The sequence below is a fragment of the Juglans regia genome, chromosome 3, assembly GCF_001411555.2.
Source record: "Juglans regia cultivar Chandler chromosome 3, Walnut 2.0, whole genome shotgun sequence".
Classification (NCBI taxonomy): domain Eukaryota; kingdom Viridiplantae; phylum Streptophyta; class Magnoliopsida; order Fagales; family Juglandaceae; genus Juglans; species Juglans regia.
In genome coordinates this window covers 32761152-32774180 of record NC_049903.1, presented here as the reverse complement: position 1 = coordinate 32774180, position 13029 = coordinate 32761152, and the positions used below count along the sequence as shown (strand labels likewise).

The window sequence follows — 13029 nt, the reverse complement described above, 5'->3', positions numbered from 1 at the left end:
CTTGATAATCCTCCGCGTGACACTTTAAATATGTACTTAATGAGCATTTTAGTATTCTTGAGTATTTTGAACAGTGAGATTTCGCTCCAAAGTGTATTTTTTATTCCTCAGTACAATAAAATCTTCTACAGCTCTGTAGACATAGGCACGTTGCCAAACCACATTAATTTTATATTGTGTGATTGATTTGCTTTTATTTACTTTTGCTTGTTTGTCATTACTATTTTCACAACAATATGGTAATCTTCTGGTACTCTCTAAAAAAGACCCGAGTTTAATGCATTCATGTATGTAAATTATCTTTCCCAAAGTTGACACAAAAAATAAAAAAAAGAACTAACCCTTAATTAATTCCCTTATTACACTGATCATATGATGAATACTTTTCGAAATAGAACAAAATTAAAAGATGATATGATAATAAAGCTAAAATTAGAAACAGTCAAGACTCAAGGCTGACTCATCTCTTTTCCCTCTTAAAGTTGGAGCCCAATCAAGGATTACTCACAATCATGAATGTAGTACTATGTAAAATAAAATGATCGAGTTGTGCTGAAGTTGCAAGCAAACATCAAAGGAAGAAAGCTGGTCGTTGGAGTGCAAAAACCGAGACCCACTTAACTTCTTTTGACGGTAATAAACACAAAAGAATTGACTCACAGACAGACAGACAGACAGACAGACACAACAGGTTCCCCCTTTTTTTGATCTCAAAATGCATGCCAAAAGAGATAACATATATACACTTGCATTTTTACTTTCTCATTTCTTTCGCCTGCTGGTCTTTTCTGTGTGTCTGCTGAGTCTGAGATCATCGGCTCTTGCATTTTGCTCCCACAATTGGCCTTAATCCTACTCAGTACCTCGGGCAGGCATTCGGGGAACATAATCATCAGGCCTGTGTTAATTCCCTTCTGAAGAGACGGATTCAGAATATACCACATTTATCGAGGGAGAAAACGAATATGCAACAAGTTCTGGGGTGGGAAAAGAAAAAAAACTTTAAATTATTTTATTAAAATAAAAAGCGATTTCTTTATTATTCTGTCTGTCGACCCAGTGCCGCTTCTCCTGGTGGGGGTCCGTTTAATACCCTTTCAAACGACAAACTAAGGAATAATAAATTGCATATAACGCCTAAACGGCTAAATCCCTCCCCAATCTTCGTCGAGTTCACATTCGCTGTCCCGTTCCAACCAGTCTCTATGATTAGCCGACGACAAAAGTCCATCAACCGAACCAAAAATAAATAAAAAATTCTAAACAATTTTGAAGTATGAAGAATTTAATTTATAATACACAAGATTTTAATTTTATTTAAAGTTTTATTATCTTCAATCAGTTAATAATTTTATATTTACTTTTAAAAAATACAACATTAAAAAAATGCACTATACTAAAACCATCTGGACCGTTACCGTACCTTTGCTATTTTTTTTTTTAAAATTTTTACAGAGTTTCTCTCAGACCAACACTTCGCTTCGATCTCGCAGCACTTGACTCTCTCTACTTAGGGATAGGGTTAGGGTTGGGGTTTCGGCATTATCATGTGAAATCCTGGCTACGGCTAGTAAGGGTTTTTTCGAGATCCTGGACGAGATCGAGAGCTCTGAAGTATGGGAAATTGTTGCAGATCTCCGGCTGCCGTGGCCAGGGAGGACGTGAAATCGAGCTTCTCTGGACACGATCACCCCCGGCGAGACTCCAACGCCGGGAAAAAGCCTCCGGTCACGGTCTTAACCGGTGTGTCCAAAGAGAACATCGAGGAGAAGTACTTAGTTGACCGTGAGCTTGGCCGTGGGGAGTTTGGGGTCACGTATCTGTGTATCGACCGGGAGAGTAGGGAACTATTAGCCTGCAAGAGTATTTCGAAGCGGAAGCTGAGGACCGCTGTGGACATTGACGACGTGCGGCGCGAGGTGGCGATTATGAAGCACTTGCCGAAGAATTCGAGTATCGTGAGCTTGAAGGAGGCGTGCGAGGATGACAATGCGGTGCATTTGGTGATGGAGCTGTGCGAGGGGGGTGAGCTGTTCGATCGGATTGTGGCCCGTGGCCATTATACCGAGCGGGCGGCCGCGGCGGTCACGAGGACCATTGTGGAGGTTGTGCAGCTTTGCCATAAGCACGGGGTGATTCATAGGGACTTGAAGCCTGAGAACTTTTTGTTCGCCAACAAGAAGGAGAATTCGCCATTGAAGGCCATCGATTTTGGGCTGTCTATATTCTTCAAGCCCGGTAAGAATTTTTCTGTTCGGTTTTTGCAAATATTTCAGTGATGGGAAAAGCCATAACAAGATACGTTGAGTGTTGAGACTTAAGCTTAGATTTGAAAACATGAAAAACTAAGTTTGATTAGGGAAACAAATGATATATGTGGTAACTTGTCTCGAAAAGGAGTTAGGTTGTTATGACTAATTTGGCATGTTATATATGCATTCTATGGATACAATATGAGAGCATGATTTTTTGAATGAGCATCATTGCTTAAAGTTAACCCCTGTGTTCCCTTAGGAAAGTGTAGTCGACTTACTAATTTTGATGTGTTTGGGAGGTGGAATTGGTTTGCACTCATGTTCACCGATCGAAGAATGATGATGTGGACGCCTCCTAATTGCAGATGTTATTTCAAAAATTCTCTTAGCTAAGATGCTAGGTTGTAATTGGTGGTTTTGACATGTACTGAACAGATCTAAAAGAACCTCTGAAGCTATTTAGAGTGAGTTTGAGGGGTGATTTGGGGAAAAAGGTGGTGGCTAGGTCTTGCTGTACTGCACTTGGAAGCTAAGAAGATGGCCTGCAGCCAAACAAGAATATAGAAATGAAATGAAGGAAAACTTGAATACTTCTTGTTTGAGATAAGGAGTTTTGACTCTATGAAGTGAACTTTTGATCTGACTCTATCAAGTCATTGAATATATTTTCTTCTAATTCAGACCGTTGATTAATTTTTATCTATTTTGCTCCAGTTTTAATATTTCAATCACTACTATTAGTGATTCAGAAGATTTCACCGAGGAATTTTTTTTGGGGGTATAAAGATCTTTAAGAGCTCTTTAAGGGGAGGAAATTATGTGCCACCATGTCCGATCCTAGTTTTACTCAAAAAATAAGGAATGCAGGCACCTAATTACATGAAAAGGATGACCTCACTTGTGTGATAATGCTTAATTGAGACTTAGAAATTATAATGGTTTTGATACACGTATCTTTGGTGCCTTTTCTTTTTTCTTTAATGGAATCATATTCATCTACAGTTGTTTCATTATCTGCACTAATGGAATTAATTTGACTTGAATTTGGGAAGGTTTCTTCATTACTAGAATATTAATTATATGATTTTCTGAATGTCTCTCTCATCCTTCTTACTTCTTGACTAGGTTTGTGCATGTGTGCCTACACAAGTGTATTATGTGCATGTGTGGATTCAAGTGTCTGTGCCTGCATGCCTTGATAAGATAGCAGGGGTTTTTTTATACTATTTTGAAGACTTGCTTTTTATTTCGCTTTGTTGTTTATATCTCTAATCCTGGGTAAATTTTGGAACTAGTTAGATATATTCCCAATCAAATTATCAGGCATACATTCACCTGGTGACTGTCATATATGATTAAAGCTTTGAGACTTGGACTGACCATAATCCTTACTTGATTGTTTGCTATCCTTTTCTGATTTTTACCATCTTCATTTGTTTTACCATAGTTACACTAATACATCAACAAAGAACTGTTTGGTTAATTGGTATGGAGTCGTGTTGAGAGACTTAGGTACAAGAGATTGGAGGCTAAGGTTCTCCTCAGCATTTTGCTTGGAAATGAAATATCTGTAAACCTGGATAACTTATGAAGAGCATAAAAGTTTTGTTTTATTTATTTTAAATCCCCTCATCTTCATCGACAAATGTTGTGAGGCTTGTCATTGCTGACTGTTTGATTTTGACATTAGGTGAGAGGTTCTCAGAAATTGTTGGAAGTCCATATTACATGGCTCCCGAGGTGCTCAAGCGGAACTATGGGCCGGAGATAGATATATGGAGTGCAGGAGTTATTCTCTATATTTTACTTTGTGGGGTTCCCCCATTCTGGGCAGGTAATTATATGCATAGTGATAGTAGTGCTCTCTCTTCCTGCCTTCCTCCCTCTGTATGTGTGTTTTTATGTGTTTGGGGATGGCTGTCTGTGAGTGCGTGTGCATGCAGTGTGCACTATTCATGAATCAAACCTTTGGGCCATGGGTATTGACCTAAACAGTGTATTTCAAGTGCAGAGTCTGAACAAGGTGTTGCACAGGCCATTCTTCGTGGGCTAATAGATTTCAAACGAGATCCTTGGCCTAATATTTCAGAGAGTGCTAAGATTCTGGTAAAGCAAATGTTGGAGCCAGACCCTAAGCTTCGACTTACTGCGAAGCAAGTGCTCGGTATTCTTCATCTCTTTTGTGCTGATCATATTACCACACAACTAGGGTTCATTACATGACATTTGGTAAATACTTATAGAAAAAATTACATGACATTTGGTAAATGCATCGTAATCAAACTTTTTTACTTGCTTTTTTCTCATTTCAGCACGTTACTTTGATCCATGTCCATCCGCCAGTTCAGAACTTAAAAAATCTATGCTCATTCTATATATCTCTACTCTAATCAAATTAACAAAGGAAGCAAAGAAACAGACTAGAAGTTAACAGAAGGAACTCAGCCACTTTTGCTAGAGTTTAAGTTTTGAAGAATTAAGATGAAAATAAGATTCTCCCTGTTTCTCATAAATCTCTGTAGAAAAAGGGTGCTGAGGAAAATAAATAACGTTGTTGGTCATATTAATATATTTATTGTTTGTTATGTGACAAATCGGCAATATTAGGTAGCTAGATGGTGTATATCTATACACTAGTTTGTAGATAGCTATCTTGATAAGGTGACTGAAATCTTCACGTTTTAAAGTCTGATTTTAAAAACGAGGCAAATATATAAGGAAAACTAGGTATAGATTAGGGTGGACTCTAATGTTGCTTTTCATATTGACTTTGGGCTGACTTTAGTTATGCTTGATTGATTTTGACATTGTGTCAAAACTTCTTGACAATATTTTCTGTAAACCATGAATGGTAAATTTCTTGCAGAAAAGAAACTCCCATTTGTCGTTTTGGATCAAAAGTTAAGATTCATGGAATAAATATATTGTAGACTTTTGGTTTGTCAGATTTGAACATGTCTGATAAACATTGATTATGTTTCACCTGTTGTCTTTCTTCTATTTACAGAGCATCCTTGGCTCCAAAATGCTAAAAAGGCTCCAAATGTTCCGCTTGGAGACGTCGTCAAGTCAAGGCTTAAGCAGTTTTCGATGATGAACAGATTTAAAAGAAAAGCCTTGAGGGTTGGTTGACCATTTCTTCATACCTGTTTTATGTTTCAGAGTGTTTCTTGTGTTGACCAATTTATATTGAATGATGAAGCAGGTTATTGCTGATTTCTTATCCATTGAAGAAGTTGAAGACTTCAAAGAGATGTTTAAGAAGATGGACACTGATAATGATGGTATTGTTTCAATTGAAGATCTGAAAGCTGGACATAGAAATTTTGGATCCCAGCTTGCAGAGTCCGAAGTCCAGATGCTCATTGAAGCTGTGAGTTTAGTTGCTTCCAATTTTACGTTCATTAATATCTCTTCATAACATCAAGGTGTAACTTCTCAAAATCAATATTTATTACCACCCTTTTTTAGCTGTAGTTGCCTTGTTTAAGCAGGCTCAACATATTGTTAATATCATAAGGACCATAATAATTATTTGACCAAGCATCAGAAGCAAAATGTTCCAAGACCCCCTTCTATGCATGTGATTACACTTGATGTGTTATTTTTTGTATACCACATAATTGGTGGGCAGCCTTGAGAGTGCTTTCTGGGCAAGTGCTTTATGCAAACTTTGTTGACTATTTATGCATTCTTGTACCAGTTTCTCTTTTACAGGAAAGTCAGTTTGAAATGATTTAAAGAAATTATAAATTAATCGTACTATGAATAAAATGACATAAAGCATCATAAAGTCAATGTTTTATTTCATTAATTATATTACTTTTAGATTACTTGGCGAGACTGTGCAGGCTGTTTGGCATGACATGTCGAATGTCTTGACGTACTGGAGACATGTTGGACATGTCTAATGTCTGTTACTTTTTTTTTCCCGGGGTGATTGTCTAAAATTTTAATATCAAATGTTTTGAATGTTTTGACATTGTATGCTAGAATCGGACATTTAAGGGACATGTTGGGACACCAGTAGCCCATTGTAATGGACAAAATATACGACGACAGGGAAGAGAAATAATTAGAACACCTTGATTCTTGACAACTTTGTTTGTGTCTTTTGTCTCTCATTCCAATAATTTCATTGTTCCTGTCTTGTGTCCATTTCCCATTCTCCTTGTCTATTGCCTTGAAGCATTACTCTTTTTTAAAGCTATTAAAAGCATAATCGAAGATGTCATAGTAAATTAGCTCTTTGTGGTTTGAATAAACTTCCTGGGAACAGGTAGATAATAATGGGAAAGGAACACTCGACTATGGAGAATTTCTTGCCATTTCCCTCCATCTGCAACGGATGGCTAACGACGAGCATCTTCGCAAGGCCTTCTCCTACTTTGACAAGGATGGCAATGGGTACATTGAACCAGATGAGCTTCGGGATGCATTAATGGAAGATGGAACAGATGATTGTACAGATGTAGCAAATGACATCTTCCATGAAGTGGATACAGACAAGGTTAAGACCTACAATTTTCCACTAACCCAGTTTTGCTTTAGCTGATTGTACCATCTGACAGTTTTATGGATGCAGGATGGACGCATCAGCTATGATGAATTTGCAGCTATGATGAAGACCGGAACGGATTGGAGAAAGGCTTCTCGACATTACTCTAGGGGGAGATTTAACAGTCTAAGCATTAAGCTGATGAAGGATGGTTCATTAAACTTGGGGAGTGAGTAGTATATAAATATGTGCAAGTTGTTCAGTTTATCCACGCAAAAAAGTACTGTTATCGCCCGCCCTACATCCGGGACTTGCCATCTTTTGTGATTATTTGTTTGGGTCCCTTAACCAAATGCAGCACCTTTTACTTGGTGCCTTATAAGTGTCATGCAGGGTTGGGTGCATCTAATTTGTCCTTGGGAATGTTAATTGTGCAAACACGGTGCCTCGAAGCCATGGTTTTGGCATGTATGAGTCTGTTCTTTCGTTTCTTTACCACTCCAACCTTTCAGTGATTTATATCTGCTTATTTTTGTGGAATTGATATCTCTAGTTGTGCAGTATAATTCTTTTTCAAAAGAAATATGAAGGCCTTGTAGTATTCCTTAGTGGAAAATCCTTGTGATGAATGCAAGGCCCTCCCTCTTCGCTTTAACTCTGATCCAGAAAACCTAGGCCTGTAAGGCCCATTTCTACCATCCTGACTTGCCACGTCATAATCTTCCTAGTTATAGGTCTCACATGTTCTTAGGAAACAGATTTCATGCATTTGGTTACAGATTTATACACATGGGCAGTTACTCATAAAGTGAACCATAATCACATGCATTTGGAACTTTCTGCTTGAAAATTCAACATTCGAGATTGGGGTCGATGTTGCTGGCTATCATTCTGTTACAATAATATTTTTTTTAAAAAAAAAAACAGCTAAACAACTAACAAGCCGAGTATTAGTGTCATAAATGATTTGTACGGCAGCCAGTGGAGGCCTAATACTTGTACATTTGGAATTTGGGTCCATTTTGTGAGGAAGTCAACAATCTTAGCAATTTGGTTTGGGATCGTGGCAATTTATATAACTATAAACACTGGGGCTCGGTTTAGATATTAAGAGTATTTTAAATGATCTGTAAATAGTAGTGAAACTGTTTAAGAATAGTAGTAAATTATTTGTGAATAATAGTGAAATAGTCTGAGAATATTGAGAATAGCTAGTGGAAAACAGCATTCCTAGTAGTGGTAGTAGGGGCTGGTGGCCAAGTTTTCAGCTCGTTAACATACCCTTAGTCCTAAATTGTCCTACTTATTACCAAGTAAATTCCCTAAGTTTCAACCATTTTAATATGAAAAGAAAATTTCTATTTACAAATCAATGTGGAGAACGGTTGACATGCCAGATTCAAAAAATCGAAAACTTTAAAAGCTCTTACCATTTTAATGGGTATATGCTCTCGACTTGAAAGTACAAAAAGTGCTTTAAAGATAACGTTTTGAGATCTTGCCACTAGAATGTGACTAGGAATAAAGGAACTAGATCTACACGATGATAGTTGCCGGGAGGGGTTTTTGTCGTTTAAGAATCTGTGAAAAACATTCCACCCTCAACCTCCAAAGGCGCCTTACTAAAAACGTGGATGTAGCCGAAAGAAAGAGATCATAACGAAGGACTGCGGATAATTAAAGTAAATGGGGGCAGAGATAGCAGATGATAGAGACGTGTCAAGTTTGTGTGGTGGTGTCTCTTGGGCCGACCACATATTCTCTTGTTCATAAACCATACTCAATGGAACCCTCTATTTCCTGCCAAGGGATGAGATTCATGCATGGTCTGCATGCCCCACTTCTTAGGAAGACCCATGTTTTAAACTTTTAAATCCGCAATAGCTCACACGAGGCAGGCGGGTTTTCTCTCCTTCTGTGTCTGTCGGCAGCTTCAATTCATGTGCATGCTTTAGTTCTCGTCTTGTTAGGCGCATGCAGCAGCTGCATGCATGCAAATTAATTTGTTTTAGTGATCATGGCCTGTCTATGGAACGATATTATACATATATATATATATATATATGTGTATAATATAATTGTTTTGGGGCCAGTTAGAGCTTGTTTTCAACTAGGGTCGTAAGCTTCACAAAGAATTAACAACAGATCAAACGCGGTGATAAGTACTATAATTCCGATCCATTGTTGGCCAGAAAATTTTGTTTAACTGCGGCCAGTAAAAGTGGCAATTGTGACATGTTTTAACCGGAAAGTCGGAGACGATCGGAAATGGCCAACAAATGGTCTGTTGTGGGCGTTTTTTTATACCATTTGCAGCCAAAATTGTGGCCGCCAGAAAAACAGAAATCTGTAGTATCATGATCAACATCATCTTCGCCACATATATAGACGCATACGGCATCTTTATTTTGTCGATGTCGCCAATATATATATATATATATGCACGCACATGAAAATTAACATGCAATATGTCCAAGATACCATTATTATTGTTCGATCGTTCGCATGATGCGGAGATATTAATATGCTAAAGTTATGGATGTATGGCAGCTTGCATGCGGCTGCCTCGTGCCCGCAATTAGTACTATATATCCCATATATGCAGCTTATTTAAACTTATCGTCGCTGCTAAATTAGTACTAGATGGAGCCTGTTGGATAAAGTTTCACATGACAAAAGATACAACCATGCACCTCATCCGTGTTACAAATAATAATTAAATCAAATAATATTCAATCTAGAATTTCTTTCTAACAATCAGAATTGGTTGCCAAATTCATGAATATTGCCTATTGGCCGGTTTTGGTTACATATATATATATAGTTCAACTCTAGATGCTTGCTACATATTTTTATAATATTGTAGATATCTTATAAGTCTTTCTATTTACAAGTCCATTTCAAAATAAATATTTTCACGCCATCAACATGTCAGATTAGAAAATATAAAGACCGTACAGCTGATCATGGGAGGATCATGTGTTTTGCAAATAGAATTTTTTGAATCACTTTCTTGTTTCTTAATAATTATTTTTATGTGGATCGGGTGCTGAGTTTATAGATATAAAATAGAGAATAGTTATAATAAAACTCGATCGTTTATCGACACATGCATCACACGTACAATTCCACATTATTACGACAGCCACAAAATTCAAGAAAGCTGTTTAGTTCATAAGTTCAACAACATATTTATATAGAATGATTCTATTTTAAGATATTTACACTACATAACTGTCATTTACGTGATATAATTTGATTTAAAAAATAAATCTTAATGTTAAGGACATGTTTTACACCACCAACTATATGAATGACCTGCAATAGAGGAGATGGCGGCATGGTGTGCCCAATGGGACTCAAATGCCTAAGTTAGAGAGAAGTGGTCTCAATATAAGTATATGAATAAATGTCAAATAGGTTACCTTTAGGTGTTATTTATAGGAGCATGAAGATGATGATAATGATTGACCTCAGAGTTTATCTTGGATAACTCTCGAATAAATTGGTAGGATAACTTTCCTAATCAAACAGAGGGGTTATTTGTTCACTACATTATCCTCTATGCGTCCGTAGAGTGAATCTCTCGGCTTGCAGACTAACCCCGATTCTTGAAGCCTTAGACTTGAGCCCTCCAACACATGGACTTATCCCTTTGAGGCCCTGAATATCCATTCTAGTTACCATGCTAATTCCCTTCATGCCTGCACGTGAGAAATTTATCAATTCGAGCACTCTCTACCTCGCTAGTTTGGGACAGATGGACGACCCCTGGGATCATGACTCTTTTTACCCCATGTGATAGAGTGTTAGAAATGCATAATTAAGTTGTTTAAGTGAATGATATGTTTAATAAAATAAGAGTTAAACAACTTAATTAAATATCAAATTTTAGTATCGGACTCCAAATCAATCGATACCTTTATTTTGCACAAAAAAGTTTCACATTTGCCTCCAAAATAATTAAACACTCATAGCATACTTATATGTGCAGGGCATTTTTGGAAAGAATGAAAGCAGAGGGCATTATTGGAATTAAAGTGTGCTAAGTCATGAAGGATGGAGAGTGAGACAGCCAACGCATCGTTAGAGCAGAGTGGGATTCTTGCATGTACGGGGTACGAAATGGAAAATGACACTCTGTATGTCTACGAGCTGCGGAAATCAGGTGAAGTGCACAAGACGTGGAGCACGGGACTAGGAGCAAATCACGCGGAAGAGGCCTCGTTTCAGTAGGGTCGGTGTTGCAATACAAGTAGTTTTTCGTTTTAAGCATATTTTCTTCTACAATATATTTTCTTTGGGGGTTTTTCTTTTTTACCACTTCTTTTCGTTTTCGGCAATTTTTCTTTTGGGGGTTTTTTGCGTCTCAGTGTTTTCGACGCCTGGAAGTATTTTTGGTCTGGAGCAATTTTGGTCTTCGATAGTTCTCGTTTAGAGAGAAACCAGAAATGTTGAGATTTAATCCTTTTGGGCATTTGGCTAATCTACAGATGATAGGCTAGATTTTTAACTTGGGATTCAAGGAGTAACCCATGACTGTTTGGGGTTAGATTTTCTTTGATGTTTTGTGATTTTGATGATTAACTTGTTGGATTAGTTTTCAATTTGCATCTAGAAAGGATTGAAGTTCTTTGTTCTTGGTTTAGCTCAGTTGTAGACGTAAATGCACAATTGATACTTGAACAAGTAATAAGACTTTGATGGTTTTCTTTCACTATTTTACAGTTGTTATATAATTTGTCAAGTAGTTTTATTAGGCTAAAAAAATTGTGGTTCATTGCTATATCATCCGACCATGATTTCTAGGAATCAGATAATGGTTGAGAGAAGATGAAAAGATAAGTAAATCCATCACCAAATTAGTGGATGAAAATTACATCCCAAGTGTTTGTTTTATTGTTTCTTACAAGTTTAAGTCAATTTCTATACATTTCCTCTAAACCTCTTGATTCTTAGTAATTTTAGAAACATAGATTCACATTTATTTTTATTTTTACTCATGCTTGAACTTCTAGAACAGCCAATAATTTCACTCAATATTCAGTCCACACTCCCTTAGTAAATAGCCCTCATTTTGGTATCGATATAGTTAGTGGTCAACCTTTGAAATTTATTTCTCATTTCTTACTTTTCTTTTTGTTCATTGCTAGATCTTTTAGTCTAATGCTTTCTTATCTTTTCGAAATTTCTTGTCACCATAAACGATAATATGTTGTCTTGTGAATATGAAATGTTTGCTTAATTCTCATTGTGCCTGTGAATTCGATCTTGGGATTTACCCTTGTATTACTTTGATAGCTTCTATACTTGGAAGTCGAAATTAAAAGTTGATCGCGCTGCTAAGGGTCTATGCTAACTAAGGTGCGGGCTTTGGAAAACTTAATTTCCTGTTATGTTAATGACGTGGCCCATGCCATTTGTAAATGTTCCCTCGCTTTTATTTATTTATTATTCTTTTATTCAAAAACGATAGATGACGGCGCTGCCACCCTTTCACCTTCTCAAGAATCCCCTCATCGTTGATTCTTTTTCCTGCTCCACTTCTTTCATCTTCTTGCGTCATTTCCTCTTCTTGTTCCATTCCTTCCTTAACCTTTACTCTTCTCAAGTTTCAAAAACTCGCAACCTTTCACTATTTTCGATCTTGTTTCTTTCAGTTTACACAGCAATGACTCAGTGGGGTTCTTCTCGTGTTCCCAGCCAAGCTTCTGCCCAAGCCTCAACAAGGGTTTCCTCCAACTCTGTGCTTGAATCCTCTCATGGTCAAACTCTACCTTTCTTTGAGGGGTTCACGTGGCGCTCCACACTTATTGCCCGGGACTTGACAAGGCTGAGGACTTCATAACTTCGTATTGCGTCCCCAATGTCAGGATTCTTACTCTTCCCTTTGAGGGTGCCGTAAATGAGGAAGGTTTTTCGGGGAGAGTTGCTCTTCCAGTTTTTGCCCTAACGCAAGGTTTGCGCCTTTCATTCTATCGCCCCGTATGATGTCCTTAATTTCATTTGATTAGCTCTTACCCAACTTCATTCACACGCTTGGTGTGTGTCCTTTTGTGCTCATGCGTGGTGTCTCATATGGTTCTGGAACCTTTGAGGGAGATGTATCCAGACTTGACTGCTTGCAAATTCTTATCTTTCAATTCTGTAAAAGGGTTTCCAGGTAATAGTTGTAGCTTTTGTATTCGCTCACAACATTTGGAGGAATTTGAAAGCCGCGTTCGAATGCCAAACAGTAGCAAAATAATTTTTTTCTTATTTCTGGTGGTTGATGGG

General features: G+C 37.5%; 1 protein-coding gene across 1 annotated transcript; it reads left to right on the top strand.

Annotated features, from left to right (window-relative positions):
• The first annotated feature begins 1427 nt into the window (after positions 1-1427).
• On the top strand, positions 1428-7319 carry LOC108994928 (calcium-dependent protein kinase 13-like). The gene is made up of 7 exons (XM_018970361.2): positions 1428-2238; positions 3946-4089; positions 4267-4419; positions 5263-5378; positions 5461-5628; positions 6535-6765; positions 6841-7319. The coding sequence occupies exons 1-7, from the start codon at positions 1617-1619 to the stop codon at positions 6988-6990; spliced, it is 1584 nt and encodes a 527-aa protein (XP_018825906.1). The 5' UTR covers positions 1428-1616; the 3' UTR covers positions 6991-7319.
• The last annotated feature ends 5710 nt before the right edge of the window (positions 7320-13029 follow it).